This window comes from Anabas testudineus, chromosome 7 (assembly GCF_900324465.2).
Source record: "Anabas testudineus chromosome 7, fAnaTes1.2, whole genome shotgun sequence".
NCBI classification, from domain to species: domain Eukaryota; kingdom Metazoa; phylum Chordata; class Actinopteri; order Anabantiformes; family Anabantidae; genus Anabas; species Anabas testudineus.
The window spans coordinates 20768087-20790394 of NC_046616.1; the positions used below are offsets into that span (position 1 = coordinate 20768087).

At 43.0% G+C, this 22308-nt stretch overlaps 2 protein-coding genes across 5 annotated transcripts; one reads left to right on the top strand and one right to left on the bottom strand.

The window, feature by feature from the left end:
* On the bottom strand, positions 1-18854 carry rapgef3 (Rap guanine nucleotide exchange factor (GEF) 3). 4 transcript variants are annotated; one of them, XM_026368415.1, is made up of 28 exons: positions 18665-18854; positions 16581-16657; positions 12049-12093; positions 9424-9530; positions 8781-8902; positions 7972-8149; positions 7763-7847; positions 7486-7546; positions 7068-7144; positions 6826-6972; positions 6554-6660; positions 5626-5714; positions 5430-5508; positions 5020-5170; positions 4834-4916; positions 4686-4716; positions 4521-4596; positions 4249-4386; positions 3295-3392; positions 3000-3125; positions 2425-2606; positions 1755-1845; positions 1619-1669; positions 1441-1528; positions 1275-1339; positions 1124-1178; positions 924-995; positions 1-636 (listed from the first exon to the last, which is right to left on the bottom strand). In XM_026368415.1, exons 2-28 carry the CDS (start codon positions 16641-16643, stop codon positions 521-523), a joined length of 2583 nt encoding a protein of 860 aa, XP_026224200.1. In that variant the 5' UTR covers positions 16644-16657; positions 18665-18854; the 3' UTR covers positions 1-520. The 4 variants fall into 4 exon arrangements, with proteins under 4 accessions (XP_026224200.1, XP_026224198.1, XP_026224201.1 ...); XM_026368413.1 differs by lacking the exon at positions 18665-18854 and adding an exon at positions 17164-17406; XM_026368416.1 differs by lacking the exon at positions 16581-16657 and having other exon boundaries at positions 18665-18853.
* Positions 18855-19726: 872 nt separating this feature from the next.
* On the top strand, positions 19727-22288 carry slc48a1a (solute carrier family 48 member 1a). The gene is made up of 3 exons (XM_026368417.1): positions 19727-20334; positions 20592-20759; positions 20914-22288. The coding sequence occupies exons 1-3, from the start codon at positions 20205-20207 to the stop codon at positions 21048-21050; spliced, it is 435 nt and encodes a 144-aa protein (XP_026224202.1). The 5' UTR covers positions 19727-20204; the 3' UTR covers positions 21051-22288.
* The last annotated feature ends 20 nt before the right edge of the window (positions 22289-22308 follow it).

A 22308-nucleotide genomic window follows, 5' to 3' on the forward strand; every position in this document is an offset into this window, starting at 1 on the left:
TACACATAGCTGAGAAAATAATTTATTTACAAAATGACACTGTATGAAATATATGCATGTCAGTGGTCAGACAACTATCTGATACAATACATTGTGAAAATACTAGTGCACAAAAAAGTGACAAGTGATGAATTATGTCAAAGCTCTGTAGTATGTGTTCTTATGGCCATCTGCTACAGACAACAGGATAGAAATTATAAATTAGTTTTGACACCAGACCTATAGGCATACGCTGCCTAGCTGTACATATTGTAACATGGCCTTTATGAAGGACACCAAATTTGATTCAGTGGTTCAGCATCAGAGGTCATTACTGTGCATGCTGCACATATTCACTCTCTATGCTGTGCTGCGCAGAAAGCGTCCCCGTGCATGTAAAGGCATCTTGAGTTAGAATAAACATCCATTGCTCTCAGTCCCCTTCAGAGGTCCATTGTATTTAGACAAATATGGTGGTTTTGTTCCTCCAGCTTTGTGCTACAGTTCCACAGTCTTTGTACATTTGCATGTTGATGTCCTGTCATTCTATTGTTCGTGATAGCTGTGTTAACTTGCGCTGGTTGTCAGTCACCTTCAGGTTCTGAATGTAGTGTCGGATGTTGCTGGAGCTCCGCAGGGGAAGGGCGTGGTCCGAGTCTGGATGATGAGAAGAAGAAATCATGTTTGACTTTGCATAAAAAGTGCTAGGCCTGGTGAATCTCCCTTTTCTTTTCAGCACAAGTGTGAAAATAAGGGAAAGTGCTGAGACTTTAATCAGTAATCAGGCTGTGGAGAGCATACTGATCAGGATAAAAAAAAAAAAAAACAGCACTTGCCACAGGAATTAAGTAGAGAGCAACAAGCCAAAGCCAAAAGAAATCATCAGAACTGAAAGCCTTTAGCCTGTACAGGGAAGGCCTGTGCATACAACAGCTGCAGCTTACATGTAGATATTCGAGTAGCAGGCCCTTCCAAAAACATCCGATCTGCCAGGCCCCTCTGTGGAGATGAAGGCACTGCACAGGACAAACAGAGGTATCCTACATGAGTCACTCCTAGGCACAAACCTAAAATCCATTTACGTCAACTTGCCAGCTCCAGACGTGTGTGCTAGTTGTTTGACAGATTCGACTGAAGCACTTACTGTACGGCTGGCTTCTGCACCCTCGTACTATTTTCACTGTCTTGGCAATCATGCGCTGTGACGGAGGGAGTCAAAGTTAAACATTTCAGGCAGGTCTTTATATGTGAGCTGAATAAAACCGAGCAATGCAACAAACATTTTTTTGTCTTACCATCTTCTCAAAATTGACCAATTTGTCTACATAGTTTGGGTTTCCCTCATGGATGAACGTCACGTCTGGCCAAAGACAGAGACAGAAAACATGTCACTAATTACTATCCCCTGATTACACCCTGACGGTCATGATTGTGCAGTAATTGGCTGCTAATTACCATTACCTTTGAGCAGCAGAGGCATGAAAGGAATGTAAGGAGGACTGAGTTTGGCCACAGTCAGTCTGTATGCCCTGTGGTTGCGTGAAGGATCCTAACAGGAGCAGAGAACAAACAGATGAGCATTGAGAGGTTTGGGACATGTATTAAACGATCTCAAGCGAAAACACGCAGTATAACTCACCATCAGCCTTTCATAAGCACAGTAAATTCGTTTTATCTTGCTGGGTATTCTCTGCAGCGGAGAATAACAAGTGAAATGTGAGTCATTTAATATTTTTTTATTATCATCACGACTGTTGCGTTCAGGTGCTTCTCACCTCCCAGGTCTTGTAAAGCCTCTGTACTGCACTGTTGCTCAAACCAAACATCACAGCGAAGAATGAATTGAGATTCCTCTGCTCCTTTAATCTGTGACCAAGAGGGCGCATGAGAAATAATGAGTTTATCATTCATCTCAGGCTGGCAGAGTGCTGTTGCTTATGTCTGTTTGTATTAACAGATTTTATGCAAGCAAAATAATAAGTCTGTGGCCAAGCTCGTGGCTCTACGAGGAAATTATAACACCTGCAATACTCACCATGTTAGCTTCGACATTTACTTATTATCACTGAAGCTGAGAGGGAAGGGAATGTGAATAATTATGCAGTTTGTAGTCATACCCTCAAATGCTGGATAAGTAAAACTTTTGATGGCACCAAATCAAATCAGAGGATCATTAAATTTACTGCGGTTAACCCTCTGGAGAACATGTATCTACCAAATTAAACAGCAATTCAATGAATTCTAGTTGAGATCTTTCACTCAAAAACCACAAATGTCGCTATGCTAGATGTTGATGCTAGATAAAAAGCCAAGTGGTGCTCATCATCCATTTGGCTTCATCCTCTGGGGGCCGTGAATGCCTGTGCAAAACCTTATGGCATCTTTGGAGCAAATTTGGAGACTAACCAAGCGACCTTCTCATCAAGCCATGACTTAGATTCTTACACTGCTGCAATCTTGATGAACTTCTTCAGCAAGAGGGCTCGTTTCACCAGATCTTCACAGAGGCACAGCTCGGTCACCACCCAGTACTGCACCTCATTGAAGCGACGAACAAACCGCTCCAAGTTAGCTGTGATGGCGCCTTGAAATTTATGACGCCCAAATATGTAGTAGACAAGCTCCACCTGGAGACGTGGAGATGATGAGTCAGAAACTGCTACAATAAAAGAGCTTACAAATTAGATATAGAGGTCAGTTTTTTTATTCAATGAATGTGACTTGTGTGTGATGTGATTCAGAAACATGTGAGGCACGCAGTGTTGCATCACAGGACAGGATAATCTGATGGCGAAGCTCGTGCTGTCAGATAAAAGGTGCTAAGGAGTGTGACTCAGGTATGTTTCCATCAAAGAGATAGCTTTGTTGTGGGAATGCCAGTTTCAGCATTGGCTTTGCTTGTATTGACATTCAACTGGAGCTGAACCCTGGTAAGCTATTTGAAAGTGTAAATAAGCAGTTTCCTCTTGGTTCTGTCACATTTAGTTTATGTAATGTGGCCAGATGTAAAATTTACTAACCTCATGCATGGCAGTAAACAGTTCCCAGTCATAATTAGTGAGTTCGTTGGCAATATCTTTAGAGCCCATCTGTTCAAGGATGTCAGTTGTTCCTTGTTCTGGACCCTGTTGTTCCGTCAGGGGCATCTGAGGGACAGAAACATGTTGACTAGTGTATTTGATGGCCTCCACGAGCAGTGAAGCTGCTTTGAATCAAATCATGTCACCAAAATAAAGATCAGAGGGGAGACGGGGTGACATCCTCTCTTCCTTTATAAAAACAACAAATAGGCATGGAAGGCACATAATTCCTCACCAGTTGTTCTACTTGACTGCTTGTGCAAATGAAGAGTCTCTCATTGAGCCCCAAGGCGGTGTAGACTGCAGTAGCATCCAGCTTTAGCTGAGCTCGTTCTGTGTGCATTTAATTTATGAAAAGCTTATTTTCAGCATAATGAACTGACAAAGAACAGTAAGAAATCTACAGCCCCCACTTCCAGGAAAGTTGCGACTTTGTCTAAAATACAATAAATCTATAATCTACTAAGCACAAAGAAAAGTCTGTTGCCACTATTCTTTACTTCTCCTCGTCCTTATGATGCACCATATGTTTTCAGGTAGGCCACTTATAGTCACACACTCCGTGCTGAAATATCCACTGACTTCCTTGGAAAAGATGTTTCCTTGATGGTAGCACATATGTCTCTAAAGTTTCGATACATCCCTTCATGTCAATGTTACTTTCACGCAGGCATACGCAGGTCACCCATGCTGTGGGCACTGATGCACTCCCACGCCATTGTAGATGCTGGTTTTGTGCTTTATGCTGTTTATCTAAAAAAATCTTCTGGCCACACATTGACACTGTGTTTCAGTCCATCTGACATTAGCTCAGGTACAAAGAATTCAGTGACTGCCTCCTTGTCTAGTAGTGTTCAGGTTGCATTTCTAGACTGTGTTCAGTTTGCTTAATAACTTTCCAAACCCATGTGACTATATACATTTCTGTATCATGGCAGTTTCTCATGCAATGCAGCCTCACGGCAGCCTTTGTCCCAACTTTTTTATAGTGTGTTGCAGCATGAACCTTTCAATTTTATTTTTCATTTATAAAATCCAATTAATTTGGAGAGTGAAAGCAAAGAGCAAAGATTTTAACTTTTAGAATGAGCCATAACTTTTCTGGAAATGGGGATTGTACAACCACGACTCAGGCAAGATGAGAAGCTTTCAGCTGTATTCAGCACATTTGGAAATTTATAAGTCCTACCTCCAGTGGAGTTCATTTTGACCAGGATGTGATCTCCGCCAGGTTTTACTATTGCTGATATCACATCCTGTACTGATGTGTTTATCGGGAGCATGAGAGTGAGGGGTTTGTTGTCTGGCTTATAGATCTCATACAACACTGCACAGAGAAGAGACAAAAGTCAAGATGGGGTGCTTAACATGAGCCAGTGTGAGGAACCACTGTGTAAAAACGTGTTTTACATACTGTAGCACAGATATGAGTTGCTGGTTTAGTGTCTCAGTCATACTCACCTTTATCGTGTGGTCTGATTGGCTGCAACCTCCCCACTGGTTCTTCACAGTTTGAAAACCAATCAAATTGCAGGTTCTGTTGAAAACGTTAGAGAAGCTCAAGCCACTGACATTAAACTGAGGATTGACAGTAACATGGAACTCGAGCTGTTTTCTCATACTTACCCTGCACAGTGACTGATAGCCATTCTCCAACCTATCACAGTGTTGAAAGATGAACAGGTGTAAGATAGTTGACTTCACTTTTGTAGACAAATAAATGTTTTAAGATGCACTTATAATTTACAATAATAAAGAAAATGGTGTTATTTACACTTTTGTTCTCCTTCTTTCCCTAAATTGTTCTTTCAGCAGGCTGAACAGACGGAAATCAGCCGCCACCTCCTTCTTCAGCCTCTGCAACATAATGGATTGTGCTCATAAATAAAGTTTATATTCTAATTCACAGAGTACACAGTGATATAAGCTTAAATGTAATTATTTGAGCCTGCAATCTCACCTCCAAGAATTCCAGAGCAACAGGGTCTTCTTTCAGCAGAAGGCCATACAGTGCCACCCACTGGCCAATCAGTTTCACTACCTTCTGCTTGGTGTTGAGCACGTAGGCAGCCTTCTCCTGATCTGAACCCTCAGAGAGTTCTGCCTGGTAGGTGCAATGATGGTTAAGGTGCATAGCATCAAGAGCTTCGCACAACACTATCTTTTCAGCAGAATATACTGTAGTTTACTACTGGCAATTAAATGCGCTGTAAAGATAAAAAAAAAAAACCCTTCAAACTGTGGACATCATCACCACAGTAATCACGAGCGCAGCAGCAGCAGCAGAAGCAGAAGCAGCAGAAGCACAGCAGTACACAGTGTCCTTATCTGCGAAACAATTTGTTGTTACAATGGACCATAACAGGATATTGGTGCTGTAGTGCAGAACACAACTGGCTGGAGGGCATGAAGACTTTATGGGTGAGCAGGAAGTCGCTCACACAGGGATCTGTAGGAAGACAAACATTGCACCAACACACAGTTGACAAACTAACTGAATCCGGTGATCATGAATTACTCGATAAAAGACGGTGAAAGTTGCAGGTATATAACTGCAGGCTCCTACCTATTGCGTCATTTCCATTAGAGTCCAACTTTATTGTTTCCAGCAGGTGTTCCAGGATTTTCTCAGGTGTTCCTGACATCACCGTGTATCTGCACAGACAGATATGAAACAACTTCTTATTTTTCCACATACCTTTTGCGTGTGAGTTTATGTTTTCATTCGTTTTTGGTAATTTAATATATTTTTTGTTCGTGCTTCTACTCTTGTTTAATCACTGCTAATACAAATGCTTTTGAGGGGAATCTGTGTAACAGATGAGTCCACAGTTGTGCTGACATATTTGTGTGGCTGTACGTAAATACACAATCTGTAACTTTATTTAACACCCTCAAAAAAGAAGAAGCAGAAAAGGTTCTTTGACGTCATCATTGCGTGGTTCAGTTTGTCCAGCGGACTCTGGTGTTTACAGGAGTAAACACTGGAGAGTTGGCAGGAGCATATCACAGCGAACTTGTTTAAAATGCCTTGCCTTCCAGCACATAATGTGTGTGTCATAAATCCTTTCTAACTACATTTGAGGGCTCTTTATCTATTGGCATCCGGTCCAAAAAATGTAATACTGGCTGAGTTCCTGAGATAATACATCTTGCTTGCTTGGTGTAGCAGGGAGAACAAGATGATTGCACTGAGTGTGCAGGTCAACATAGAAACAAGGTAAAGCAGGTTAAGGATGACCTAAAGGGGAGGTCAATATCGAGTTAATTCACTTTTATGTTTGCTAAAACACTTCACAGTTGATAAGAAGTCGACAACAAGGCAGGGTTGAAGTCCATTTCTTTTGCGGCCGTCAGATAACAGCCCATTAATAAGACCTTAACCACATTTGACAAAAGGGTCAGTATACTTCTGCCCACATCCAGGTGAAGTGAAGAGGAATGTGACGCGATGGTTTTGTTTCTTTCGAGGTGTCTGCGTCAAAGTTTCTCACTTGCTGTTGGTCCCTGCTCCTCCCTGCTCGGCCGAGCCGGCGCTCTTCTCCAGCACCAGAACAGTTTTCCCATGCTCCTCCAGTCGCACTGTATTAGCCTCCACATCCTGAAGAACAGCAAACAGACATGGATGATGACCAAGTGAAATTTGTCTAAATGGATCTAAATATGTGGCGCAGACAATAAAAGACAGATTGAGCCTGACATGCATGCAAACCCATTATAGATGTGTGTTTACACCTTTCTCTGTCAGACATGTAGTCAAACATACCTTGAGAATCCGTATGAAATCCTGTTTATCAACTCGGAGGAAATGGCAGTGGTCTTCTCTCAAGATTATCGTGGCGGCTCGAGGTGCATCATTCAGCAAAGCCAGCTGCCCGAAGTCCTCTCCCTCATGTAGTGTGGTTACTAGTCCCTATATGCAGACAGTAATGTCACATTATACAAGGCAACTAAATATTTCATGAGTACTGATTCTCAGATTTATTTGCTGTTTTTGGCATGATCTACCTTCCCATGGGTGATCACGTTTACAGAGCCTTTCCAGATGATGTACCAGGAGGTGCCTTTATCCCCCTGACTGAACACTACACCACACAAAACAAAACAAAACAAAGAATAAAAAAAGACAAAGGTTTAAAAATGTAAACATCTACCTTTATATTCAAGACTAAAAAATAAGCAGAAACATGCGTCATGATATTCTGGGGTAATACATAAATCAGAAGAGATGGATATTAAAATATTCTTAGTATCATATATGTTTTGGTGAATAAAAGCTGTCTGAAATGCATGATGTGCAAAGGAGGATGTTAATAGGGCATTTCCTCAATGTCCTAGTGCAGTTCAACTACACAGTGAAACCGTGTGTGTCTCTATGTGTGTCTCTAAACCCAAGTTCAAACATAACCAAAGCAGTCACACTCACAGACTGTTCCGGCCTTGGCATGTGATTCAAAGACCAGCACCGCTGCCAGCTCCTTACGTACCTGCAGGCACAACAGGGCAAGAAATGAGACTCTGAGGCTGCATTGATAACTCCTTTTTTGGTTGATACTTGGTCAAAATAGTTTAAAGATCAGAGGAAGCCAGATAGTTAATCTGGCTGATATTCTGGGAATAATAAATGAATATAGAAAATGAAGAAAACTACAGGCAACATGATTTGGGCTGTGTTCTATGTGCAGGAAGTAACAGTTACTTACTGAAGTGGAGAGATGAGCAGCAGCCTTGACGTGGAGCAGCTCCTCATAGATGACCTCCAGATCCTCAGCACTCCTCTGATTGGGGCTAAACACAGAGAAAAGTTGAGACAACTTGTGTATGAAGATGCAAACTGCATACAAACTGGGTACTACATACACAACAGGGTTTGGTGCATAATAGTTATATAAAGTCTGTATTAAGTACTGACCATTTGCGTAGAATCATAGCGAGCAGAGCATCAGGACCCAGCTGAGACAGCAGGGACAGACTTTCCTGAAGCTCATCTTCTGAGTCCTTCTCATTTGTTATGAGGCTCAGGCCAAACTCAGAGTCCTTGAAGCGATAGAACTGTGTGTCCTTGTCATGAAAGTTCAACTCCTGTTTCACTTGATGGAGACAGAAGAGGAAAAAGCACAGAGTTAATGTAAGTGAAGGAGTACAGCTACAGTCCAGCTAGGGAACTGACTTACTTAACGTAAAGATACGGATTAGTTAAAACAAGAAACAAACCAGGAGGCAAACTAGTAAATGCTGATGATCCTAAGGAGCTTTTCCTTGTCATCTATTGACTTTAAAAACTCCAGAATGACAAGATACATGGAAATAAGTGCAAATGCATTCTGAAAGATGCCTCTTATTTGATGATGAAGCATTTTTATCCTGATTGGAGTGGTCTCCTTCAGGAAGACAATGTCCCATCCAAAGAGCATAAGCAGAGAGTGGATACTAGACTGAGTGAGAGTGAGGACACAGTGTAAAACAAATACTCTGGCAGTCTCTGCTGCCAAATTTCAGGCTGCTCAAGCGCTTCTGGGAAATTCTTGAGTGCACCCTGAGACATTATCATCAGAATATTTTAAGCAAACCAGAATCTGGCCAGCCCATGACGAATGTTAATGTGTCCTCGGTTTAAGCTGCTGGTTAAGTGTTAGCCAGTAAAACTGTGTGTATGATGACACTGGAAGCAAAAAATCATTTGTACGTTTTCATCCAAACTTTAAGCTGTTCAGTTCTTACCATGCACAAGGATTCCTTCATCTACTAAGACCTGCCACATCCCAACTGCCTGGCTTCTTGATTGGAGGCAGTCATTTTGTTTCATCAGCCAATCAACGAGTTCTTTACCAGAACAACACTGCCTGTGAGATAAATACAACACATTCATTTGCATGTACAGCCATTTGTGGCTGCTGTCACATTTTAAACTCGAGCCGTGCCGTCAGGAGAGGCAGGCCAGAAAAATGTCTGCCCCCAAAAACACCCTGAGGTGCCCCTTTTAGCTACCGTATGACAGCGGGATAGTGTTAGTTAGGTCAGTCAGATTGTGATTGTAGTGTAACAATCAGCATAATGGAGGAAGGATATCTTTCTGAACACCAGAAATGAAAGAGAAAATTAAAATATAAGGTAAAATGACCCCTGGACAGTGGTGAGTGACTGAACTATTCCCAAAATGTTCGGTTAGTTACTAACCGTTTTAATGAATTATATGACATTTGGTTGTGCACAATGGACCAAATGCAGTTTTTGATTTAATTGATAATTTTTTTTGTTGATTTTTGTTGGAGCGTGGGCCTTGATGCTTTGCCCTGGGCCTCTCAGAGTGTAAGATCGCCACTGTTTTTTACAATGAAAAACGTCGCACCACAAGTGTAGGTACCTGTATGTTTTGAGGTGATGCTTTCTATCCCGGATCAGACCAGGGTTCCTCTCTGTCATGACGCTGTACAACGATCTTGCTGCCTTCACGACTCGATCTGAAAGGAACTTGATAAACGTTGACACAACAAGTCAAACTACTTGTCTTTTTGTATTATTTTTCAAACGTCGTCCTGTTTAATGAAGCAATGAAACTGGGTAAGAAAAGTGTGAGGCTTGTGTACAGATAGATGGAGGTCATGCAACACAAGTGGTCTTGTTTACTGAAACCACTTAACTTGTGTGAGTGGAAGGCAACCGCAAGAAACAGAGGGGGGACTAGTTTCTCTGCAATCTCCCTCAGCATGGAGATCATGTGTGATTGCACATTCGTCAACAGAGTGAGTGGAGATTTCTGTGGGTGTCGGAGAGTAATGTGGTATTTGTGTGTGTGTGTGTATGTGTGTGGGATGCAGGGAGGTGAGAATGTGTTAAAAATGGCTATGTTAAACTCTCCCCGCCTCTACAACACACTCTCTTGCAGGCCCGCAGTAATGAGAAACTTTCACTTTCTGACCACCCTCAAAGAATTTCCTTTGAGGCCCACCCCCAACCCCCTTCACACACACACACACACACACACACACACACACACACACACACACACACACACACACACACACACACACACACACACACACACACACACACACACACACACATACATAGCTAACTCGTGTCTGATCTGAAACTCAGAAAGACTGCAGATAGGGCTGCAAAACCCGTCAGCCAGAAGCTGCTTTGTTTGTTTCTGTATGCCACTCTCTTATTTCAGACCTTTTTCACGCTCTATGTTCTGGTGCACTTTCAAAAGATAAATGCAATCAAAATACAACCCAGCAATATTTATTCCTGACGATGACTGACAAAAGCAGGCATATCGCTCCTCCCTGTTAGACTCCCCTCTTGCGTCTCCTGCAACCAGTCTTGTGATTCCACGAGTGACTCAGACGGTTGCTTGTTTGTTCTTTGGATTTTCTATAAGGCACCGTTGTTTGTCCAAGGCGGGGGTCTTGAGATGCAGGCAGAACCCAACAATAACCATTTTTCTTTATTTTTCCTTGTTGAGTGGAGTAGCAGCATTCTAAGTCTTCAACTCACTTTGGATATACAGTACCAACCATTGCTCTTTCACTTGAACATGTAACACATGCTTGTTATATCCAAGTTCACATAGGCCTGCTAATTATAATGTACAACTATGACAGACTACTGTGTGTAACACTGCGCAGTCCATACTTCAACCTTTCATCCCCACATTGGCCTGTTCCCAGAGCTGACATCAACTTAATACATGTGCCCAAGGCGTCTTCTGTGCCCCATTAGAGTTATGTTGTCTAGAGGTCAGCACTATTCCCATGGGCCCATTTCCCCCCTGGGACTCCCAAAGTCACATTCTCAGGCATGTCAGCTCTGAAAAATATTTTCTTGATGGGGTCATGTTCCATTACCTAACCTAGTTCTTACAAAAACATTATCAAAGTTTACTGAGGGACCTGGCTGTTGCCACTAAACCTGACAATCATGTAAGCATGCAAAAACGATTCCAGTGCGGACTGTGATGTGTGTTTACTATCCACATGTAGGTCACCTAATCATGTTATCTGGGAACTATAAGCCAGGGGTAATTGTTCTGACTGAGTCAAATTACAGAGCAAACACCTTGCTCTCAGGTGTGCCAGTCAATGACACACTCAACCATCAGCATAGGGTAAATTTAATTGACAGGTGTCAGAACACACAGTGCATCCCAGCTATTCAGAGACCAGTCAGAGTGCCATACATACAGTTTGTATCCAACCTTTAAAGTCCAGTACCTACAGAGATTCCTTTCTAGCAGTTGCCTGGGATGTGTTACTGTGTTTATGTGCACAAAGGAAAACTGCTGTTTTTATATGTTGAAGTCTCATTAATAAAAAATAATTTGTGTGGTGCAACCAGAATGTATGACACTGATTGACTTTAGGGATCTGGAGCCAACACTTACTAGGCAACCACACAAAGCTCCGATAGGTTAGCAACAGCAGCCTCCTGCAGGCTCATTGTCACTCCCCTTTCTAAAACTAAATTCACAGGAATTAGTTCTGTGGGGGCTGAAAGATGCTCTCTCACTTCTTCTATCTGGGGGAAACGTTCCTTGTCAAACCCTGTTATCAGTGTTTTAGAGGTTCTCCCCTTGGCATGCTGTCTAAAAAGCTGAGATAAAGCAGAGTGAGGAGCCTCAGTTGGGTGAGGTAGGGCTTGGGAGGGTGGGGAGGGTCAATTAAATGTGGGCCCTGGAGTGCCCTTTGGACTCCTTGTGACTGCTTGCCTCGCTAGGAATGTGTTTTTTAAGACTCGCTTGAGTAGTAAAGCACGACATTATAACAACAAAAGAACAAGTTCAGCAGTTTGAGGTGATGCTGCACCGCAACTCTAGATGATAACAGAGGTCAAACCCCACAGGAGAGCGAAAGGTCCAGGCTGATGATAGTTTAAAGACTCATATTCAAGTGTCAACAAGTGTGGTCAGTTGATAAAAGGGAGACATGTTGCAGAAGGAGGTGATGTACCAAAAGCATAGGGCACCACGCCATGGCATACTCACCTGCTTCATAGTGTCCTTTAAATCCAGGGTCTCTGGCAATGGAGTCTAGGAAAGGAAAAAAAGACAGATGTTATCACAGCTGAGCCATTTCTCCATATCTAAAACTGAAATAATGCAGATAAGAAACTAGCTGAACTGGTTGTTGATGATAATCTTACTGTCCATTTTCTTATCACTGGGATGAGGGTCAATACAAATACGTGATCTCAACCTGCGCTGTGTTACCATTGTTTCCTGGGCGGTGTGGGCGGGCGTCAAGCAAGTGTAGTGAAGTGGGAGGAAGGAGTAGACAGACGTCAGCCTGCTGCCACGCATTTTGTAAAGTGAAAAGTTTGCTTTTAACTACAGACTATCTGTCTTATGAAAAGGGTTTTAAATCCCAACCATTCACAGATGAGCTGTAGTCATGAACTACGATTATTTCTAACCACGCGTCAGCACAGTCCTAACTTAAACTTGCTGCCATGTACAAATATTTGACATTCTCACGGCTCCACTTAGGTTTTACATGGACTTCCTCTTTGTTTCTTGGGTTTTATTCTTTTATGATCCCATTTTAGCTACCATTGTGTATTTTAATTCCCAGGGCAATCACTTTCAGTGAATATAATACAGTGACGTATAAAGACCTTTTTCAAGGCAGTCATTGAGATCTAATATTTCTCCACGGCACTTAGTGTAGTGTCTGGACTCTCACAAAGCCCCACGCCCAGTCATCACATTAGACATTGCCGCTGCAGTGTAGGGTTGCTAATGTAGCACGGACAAAAGATTTACAAAGAATAAGAGTTTGCTTCTCATGCTGATGCACAGTATGAACAGCTTACAGAAAATGTAAACCCTGTGAAGTGGACACAGGACAGACATGGTAGCCCAACATATTGATCAGCGCTCACATCACTGATGCACATCTGTGAAGTGTCTACACGCAGACTTTCTGGCATGTTTTGTCTGCCGTGTTGTGCGATCAGCCCAGTCACATGATCACTGCCTGAATGGCACGGTGCCAGTAGTGATAGCGTACCCATAAAAAAAACTCTTTAACTCCCACTGTAAGTCTGTTACTGTGGGTGAAGAGCTCGAAGAAACATGAAGCTAAAGCAGAATTTTCACTGATGCAAATAGTGTTTGTGATGAATTCACAGTCGAATCTGAGAAAAAAAAACCATTATAAATCACAGTTTCTTCAGCAGTGACTGAATCAAAGTGTGTGCCCATGGGAATATACACTATAACTTTGGACTAAGTCCTTCCAGACGCAGTTAGGAACCTTCATGAATGTGAGGCATTTTGTTCTGCTTTGCTTCCCTGTCCTAACACTGGTATGCAGGAGCAAGAAGGACAGGAGGGAAGAGGCCCTGGCATCTCCTAATGATGACAGCTGAATGAGCTCTGTTCTGTGCCTGTTTGAGGTATTTGGTTGTTTGATCACACTGAGGGAACTGGCTGATGCCTCAGACTCGGTTTAATTGGGCTTTACACCAATCAGCTACACGAATAAAACTACCAGGTGGTTTTAATGCTGTGGTGGACAGAGCTCAGCATGGGAAAACTGTCACGCTGGCCATGATCGACAGGTGTCGGAACACACACCACAGTGCAGTGGTGTCATCATACAACAATGAACAGAAAAACTAACCAGCAGTTTGGGGAAAACTGAGCTCAACACCACTTAACATGACTGAGGTTCAATTTAAAGTTATAAAAGGACTCCTATTCAAAAGGAAGATACCTCTGCTTTTGTGTGAGCATGGTACAAACAATGTTTCTACTCATGAGATGTCATTCAGACACCTGCCTTCCAGAAACTGGAGTCCAGGTGTTATTGTGCCAATACTGGCACCTGTGAACCAGGCAACCTTAGACAGCATACAGCAACCTCTCTGAACTGCAGTTAATAAAACGCACTAATCTGTATTTGGGACTAACAGCTAATGCACAAATTCAATAAAAACTATTGCTAAACATGTTTACACTGGTGAACTGACAGTCCAGCTTCCTGGAGTACGTCACGACACCTAAACCTGTTCTAAACACAACAATTCCTTCTCTGTTTGTAGTTTCAGTAGCTAACAATGGGAAAAAGTGGCAAAAAGAGTCCTTTAACTACTTAGAACCACTGACAGGCCACTGTCAAACAGAACCAGAGAGAGTGACATGGTTCAGTAACAAGGTGAACTACAACATGATGCAATGATGAAGGTGATTATTAAGCTCTGGGTGTCAGGTGTCAAACTGGTGTGCCGTGTCCAAAATGTGATTGTCACTTATTTAGTGTCCGTTGACGATTGAATGTAACATAGTGTGCTGATAAGACGTTCAGGATACAGGGGGACATATTGGTGCTTAAAAGTCAAGTAAACCTAAAAGCTCCGATCCTTCAGTGTCTTCCTGTGACCTGGAAACAACCCCCGACTCCTTGTGCACTCTTCCAGGAACTCTTTTGTAAACTGAATGGGGGGTGTTGTGGCGAAGGTGAACAATGAACAATACACTATTTATAACCTAAGTTTCATAAAAATCTTGCTCATTGTTACCTTCCTGTGCCCCTCCACACCCACGCTGCTAAAACAATGGAGGAATCTCCTTCGTCAGTCTGATGGAAACATTCTTGTCTGCAAATATCTGCAAACTGCTGTTTTTGGGGGGGCTCCCCGGAGTGTGTCATGTAGATAGTGGAGGTGTGAGGGAGTGAGGTTAACGCTGCAGCTGGTCTCTGATCAGAAGTGTTCCTCCACCTCCACCTCTGCTGCAGTGCAGCCTTTGACAGTTTTTAAGTGTATTAGGTTGAATGCTCCCCATGTGTTACAGGTTAGTTGCCGCTTTAACACACACTGGAGCTTTCAGGGTGATTAAGCTGCCATGTGCCAGAGCAGACACCCAGTAGACACTTTAACAACTAGAAATCCACCAAATGCAATAGTGATTATGTAAGTCTGTCAGAGGCTATTGTGAAGCCATTATGCCACTGGTGTTTGGACTAATCTTTACACAAACAGAGAGTCATCTACTGTCAGAGCATTTGCAAAGTCACTCACAACATTCAAGAACAGAACAGTACAACAGAAGACGAGGCTCAACAAAGTGGGGGTTAATTAATCATCATCATCTTTGTGTGCCACCATATATATCTTACGAGTCCTGTCTGCCTTCCATGAACTAGTCCTTAGGTATTTCTCTGAGGTAAACATTAAAGCGGCATACCCAGCTGATGCCCCGTATGGTCGGTGTTTCCCCCGAGTAGCGGTCCGGGAACACTTGGTAATTGTGACTCCGAAACAGATGCATGTCGTCTCAGATCGAAACAACCGGCAAACAACTTTCCCAGTCAGAAGATGTGCACCCGGGCTCAGCACCTCCGCACATTATTCACAGCACAGTGGATCGAGCCGCTCGTTACCGCACAGCGACGATCCAACACTGCGACAGCCTCAGCTCCAGACTACATTTTGCGCCCCCCCCCCCTCCACCTCCTCCTCCCTCTCTCCCCTGGATGCCGTTTCCCTCCTGAGCTCCACACAGGGTTTCTGCGTATCGTTCGTACATCCAAACACAGAGTCCTCTCCTCGCCAGACGTGTCCGCGTCACTGCGCACTGGCTGCGTCCTGCTCAGCCATCCCCGCCAGCACAGGCGCACTTTTGCGTGTGTGTGCGCTTTTTTTTGGGGGGCTTTGGCAAAGGAACTGCACGGAGTCATTAGGGAGACCTCCTCCTCCTCCTCCTCCTCCTCCTCTGGCACTTTCACACTCTAGTTAACAGCCTTTGAATTTAGGCTGACAAAGGTGTACAGGTGCTTTTTGCACGTTTACACAAACGTTTAGCTAAAAGGAAAATGTGTCACCAAGCTCACAAGACTGTTGGCAAGGAAACAGTGTAAAGTCACATATTGTTGGAGTGATGTAAACACAACTCAGCATAAAAAGAAATAGGTCATTGTAGTTGTTATTCATTTACACGCTTATACTTGGGTTTAACTTGATGACGACCACACACACACACACACACACACACACACACACACACACACACAGAGTTTTTCTACTTGTTCAGCTTTGACTTACAGCAAACACCCTTGAACTCAGGCTGGGTCAGGGGTATTTAAAGAGGCATAATGTTCCATGCGGGCACTTTACGGTCTAGTTTGTTCAGTGCAGCCCACATACACACTTATCAGGTTGTCCAGCTGCCTGACTCAACCAGGTCTGTCTGCACATGGACGCGCAGATAAACTTTTTTGTCAAGGGCGGTTTTAGGCTGAAGAGCGACATTCAGTGTCTCTCGTCGTGTGCTTCTCTTTCACTTTTTGCTCTGTGTTTGAACGCAGGTGTTTGTTCTTTGCACAGGTGTTAAACTGTCCATTGGTTTTATGGTTTCATAAAACTCTGCTGCATATTGCACCAACAGGAGTAATGTGCATGTTGCTACGCTGCTATAACCTCATCCTACCCTGTGTCTTTGGCTCATGACCCAGTCTCTGTGGTTTAAATGTATATTACTGACTTGATTGTGTAGGACAGAAGCAGATAACTTACTTCTCCATTCTCTGGTGTACAGCGTCTTGCAGGAGAACAGACGGATTTGACCAAGCTCTCCATAGAGAGGACAGAATCTGTGTGGACAAACAGTGTAAGAATTCATTTTTTTTTACAGTAAATAGTAAAAGCAAAGCGAGGACAAGTGGATCCTCTGTCCCTGACTGCAGGACAGAAGGAGCATTGATTTTCAGTGCACCTCCTGTCATAAGTGGATCACGGTCAACTGTGTCCTGCAGGCTGAACACGTTATGTAAGACTTGTTTAAATCCCAGCTATTGTTCCAGTGCAGGGCTGCCCTTCCTGTAGTGACCTCAACGACTGAGTCAGTTTGTCTTGGCTTTCCACAAGACACACACACACACACACACACAGACAAGAGCATCCATTCTCTCCAACTTTCCACGCTTTCGTTTGGTTGTTCCTCCAGACCTGTGACACGTAAGAGGGAAACTCTTTGGAGCTGCCGCTTCTGTTCTTTCTTATTAGGACGCCTGCACCTGTTGCCTCTGTATAATCGACTCTGTCTTCATGCATATCTACTGCGATCAATCAAACAAACAAACAAACTGGGACTTCTTACCATGTTTAGACTTTCGTGGAGTCATGAGGATGCTCCAGTCACAGCTGTCACAAAAGCCAGACCTAAAGCTGGTTCTCAATCAAACAGAAAGTACAGATAAAAGTGCAGCTCATGTGTTTTCTTTGCTCTGGCTAAATTCGATTGGCTCCAAGTCTCCTCTAAATACCAGATAGGGACTCCACAATGCCATGTTATGAATGCTCACAATGAAGGAATCCTGTTCTGCTTCTTATGACCTCCTGAGGGAACATAAACATGATAGCTTAGCTGATAAGTAAGAACACATTGCTACTGTCTGCCAAAGTGTTTTTCCTTGAGAAGAAGGTGACTGTTTGCATTTACGGTGATTTCGTTTCAAATATTGCACTAAAAGAATAAAAAAAACAACCTTTCTAGAAGGTTATTCTAAACCGAATGGGGATAATCTCAGCCTTGATGCCAGAGTAAAGCCAGAAAACTCAAGAATGGTAATTGCTTTGTGGCCGTGGGACTGAAGGAAAAAGCTCATTAATACTGCTGCATTGTTTGATGACCTTGTTTTTTTATTCAGGGCACACCATATGGTTGTAAAGTCCAGAGAACACGCTCAGGCTTCTGACACATTAAACTCTTCAGTGCCACAGGTCCCGAGTCACTTTGAGTTGCGTAAGACTTCGCTTCACATCCCTGCCTGGTACAATAAATGCTGCCCTCTGCTGAGAACTCACACGCGCTGCAGTGTGCATCAAGTGAAAGGGAAATTCATGCAAGATTAGATTTCTTCACAAACCACAAGAAAAGGAAACTAGCAGAGATTTTGAAAAATTACATTAACTGATCCTTTCGCTGTATAGACGACACTGAAAGAAAGTCCACGTTATTCTAGACTCTACTAACGTTAAGGTTTTAATGATGGATGATTATACTCTCTCTCCCTCTGTCTGTGTTTATTTATGTGTGTGTGTGTGTTTCTATTTCAATCCTCTGGGAATGGGAGTGGGATTTCCTGCAACACATCTACGCCCATGGAATGTGCACTTTGCCAACCGGCTTTGTTGTGCCTGTCTGGTGGCACACACACACACACACACACACACACCTTTTCCTTCCTTCCTGCCGACCAGTCAGCGGTGACAGATGGGGACATACTGAATCTGTTTGACCCCCTGGTCAAGTAAAGACTGAAGCAGACAGAGAGGTAAACTTGAGTGAAAGTATTTAAAACAGCTCTAAACGCTGCGAGACCTCGTCTTTGTCAGCATGCTGCACAGTCACATGGTGATATCTACCAAAGTCATTCAGTTCAACTAAAAAACAACTTATCATTTATTTACCATACTATTTACAAAATGAATGACTTCATCGTCCACGTGAACATATGTGGTTTAAAAGTGCTCATTGGTCAGAGAAACTCACATTACATAAATCTAATTTTCCATCAGAGGACACAAAATTATCATAACACAAATATTCTGTCAATCTGTTACATGTATATCTTCTTTATAAGTGATGAGTAACTCACCAGCGCTACGCTCTTGTGAGTCCAATGGCTTCCACGCTTTTTAAGCTTTTCTGCTCTCCCTTTTCCGTCTTTGCTCCTTTCAAACGTCCGAGGATGATTTCTCGCTCAGTGTAGATTCTGTGAGTTGTGGGGAGTGTTGCTAGACACGGTTTCCTGTATCTTTGTGATTGGTCACAAAACAGAGCACCCCAGGGCTTGGGCTGAGTACGGCAGGGAGACTCAGCAGTGTGAGATACAGGATCACCAGCGTATGCAGCCCACTATCTAACTAACTGCACAGTTTTTTGTATAACTTGCTTTCGCTTTACAACTAAATGATGTGGTTTTCGTCTGTGACAACCTTTGCAGAGCTGTGTACGACCACAGGAAAGCTTTGAAGCTCAGCAGAGCAGAGATTACAGTTCAAGTGTATCTCAGCTTCATCTCTTGTCAAATACTGTAAAAGAAAGCTCTATGGTTCCTGCAGGGAAAGCCATTTCTTGCATGTGCCCATATAACCAGGTTCATGTTCTGATGTGAAGATCCATTTTGTCAAAGCGTGAAAATGAACATGTGAACACCATTTTTTTGGCAGAAGTGTGACCGATAAACGCTTCAAGTGAAACCACCCCGGAGGAAAGATTTGTGTTCTCTAACCAGCTATTCTCAGACTGAAGAAGCTACTTGGATGAGCGGTGAAATGTTTGGACCTAACGAGAAGGAAGTCCAGTTGCCATGACTCCACTTCCAGATAACTTCACCTGGGTGACTGAGAATCTTCACAGACATCCTTTGAAGAGATATGTGAACACACCACATGTTTATATAATAACAACAGTACTGATAGTATTGCTTCGGTGCTGCAGGTTTTGCACAGCACCTTAATAAAAGTCAACTAATGAGGCATTTGATGGCTCCAGCATCAGGTGTCAAGTGACAGTTCCTCTCTCAGCCACCGGGGGCGCTGTGTGGAACGATCGGGAGTTTCCTCTGTGCAAAGATATTAGAAGTGTGAGTGATCGATGACTTTATGGCAGGAGGGTAAAAACTAACCCGAGAGAGTGGTTTTCCCTCCACATTAACAACCTGTATGTTGCATCTTGGATGTTTGATAACAGTGAAATAATTGCATTTACGAATAATATTGCACTCATGTCATTTTGTCCGGTTTCTTTTGTCACCGGCTGAAGACGTGGATGTTGTTGGCGGTGTTTTCTCGCACCCAGCTCGCCATCTTGGCTGTGTGTATCATATGAGCGCTCGGCTCGGCTCGTGTTTTGCTGCTGCTTTTTTTTTTATTTTCACCTCAGAAAACCTTGATTTTTCACATCGCTGTGTTCGTGCTTCGTTTAAGGTACGCGAACTAGCGGTCGCTCGGCTTTTTCCTAAACTACTTGTGGCTGATAGGCGTCGTTTTTCCGCGGTTGCTCGGCGGAGGGGGGATTTCATGTCGTGCTGGTGTCCGGGATATTACATAATGTGGCGGTGAGCTCCGCTCTGTTGTCCAAACCAACCCGCCTCTGTCCGCTACGACCGACGTTAGCACTAGTTGTGTTTCACAATGGGAATCAGCAGGATCTACATTAGCACAGGTTACGCTGTGTTTGGCACCCTGGCTGGACTTTCGGCTTTCTTGGTGTGGACTGTTGCCTTCAAGCAGCCGTGGACGGCGGCCATGGGAGGCCTCTCAGGTATGTGTCCAGCAGCTCCAGTGTGTAATCTGTTGTCTTCTTCACACGGTGTGGGAGCATCTAACTGTGATCTACAGCTAGAGTGACCCCCCCCATCCCCTGCTGACATGTACTTTAACCTGTCCCCCCCGTGTTTCTTTCCTACTGGATAGTCAGCTGAGTGTGATTGTAGTCTTCAGGTACTTGGATACTGCCCGTGCTTTGCAGGATTAACTTTCAACTCAATAAAGTGTGTGCATGTTTGTTTCTCCTCACAGGGGTCTTAGCGTTCTGGGCTCTGGTGACACACATCATGTACCTGCAGGACTACTGGCGCACCTGGCTCAAAGGGCTCAGGTTCTTCATCTGTGTTGGCATGACCTTCTCTATTTTGGCAATGACCGCCTTCATCACCTTCCTCACTCTCGCCATCACACAGAAGCAATGTAACTCTCATTTGACTGTTCCTATTGTGCAATGAGTAGTAATAATAATAATAATAATAATAATAATAATAATAAAACTTTGGATTAAGCAAAATACATTTGTTCCTAATGCAAGTTCTCATCACTCTGTTGTATATATTTTTCTGTGCCACAGCTTTTACGGACCCGAGGAGCCTCTTCCTCTCTGCTGTGTGGAGCTTCCTGACTCTCAAATGGTCCTTCCTCTTGGCCCTGTACTCATACAGATACCGGCAGGAGTTTGCAGACATCAGCATCCTCAGTGACTTCTAGCCTGCACTGATTTTATAGACTGTGATGGACTTTGAGGGTTTGTAGGCTGCCAGCGGGAGCTGGTCAAAGAGCTTTCGAAACAAAGAGGAGGAAACCCCAGAAATGGCTAGATTATAGTCATCTGACTTTCACCATGCGGAGTTGCACTTGCTTAACAAGCTCTGTGTTTGCTTTGTAACTTGTTCCTCGACTTTTAAAGATCCACGTTATATTCCTGTTAGTGGCCATAAGCCTAAATGTAAGACAGGAACTGTTTTTGAATGAGCTGTTCCAGGGTGTTTATGAAGAGATGTGAAGGTGGATTTTCAGACAGATTTTATCTTGATTGTTTAATCTGCAAACAGATGATGTACGAAAGGAAAACCCCACTACAACATGTTTTTATTCCAGGGAGCAGTTCTTAAAATGAAACTGAAAATACTCTCAAAACTAACATGCAACAAAAACAGCCAACCTGCAAATCACTCTTTTAATAGTAATGTGTACTATGTATGTTGGGGCGCTTGATTGTTTTACCCAAATTACCTGCAGTTATGAACCACAGTATATTAATGGTTCCTATCATAGTGTCTGCATATTAAGCCTTTTCACTCCATTCATCATAACTAAAGCAGACAGACAACGTGTCACAGAGTTGGATAGTTGCACTCTCAGTTACAGTTCTGGCAGGGGCACACCATCTGTCATATGACACACATTTCTTTTGCATAACCTAGTTTAGTTGGAGTTGTATGCCATGCCCAAGGAAGAGACATTTCTGTGGAATTTGTGCTATTCACCTTTTCTTCCACCAGGGGGAGATTTGCTTTCTTTGTCAGCAGTCCAATTGAAAATTGTGACATTCCTCTTCAAAGAAACACACAAATGAATTTGATAAATGATTGCACTTTAGTCTTGATATTGATGCCATTGTTTTGCACACAAACCCTGTTACAATGGAACAAAATCATGTATCACACATTGTCATCTCTGTCACACCCTTTTTAATGTTGAAATACACTATTTATATGTATCATTAGTTTTACAATTAGTATGATTTGTGTAATAAGTCAAGTTAAACTAGGCTTTGTTAGTGGTTTAGCTCAGTCTTAGCTTATGTCTGCCTTTTACCATAAGACGTAAAATAGTATTTTTGTTGGTGAGAGGATGAATGTGTATATAGAAAATATACACTATATGCTATATGTGTATATAGAAAAAAACTCAACCCATTAAAGATGCATTTATTGTTAATTTTGTCACCTTGTCTCTTCACTAA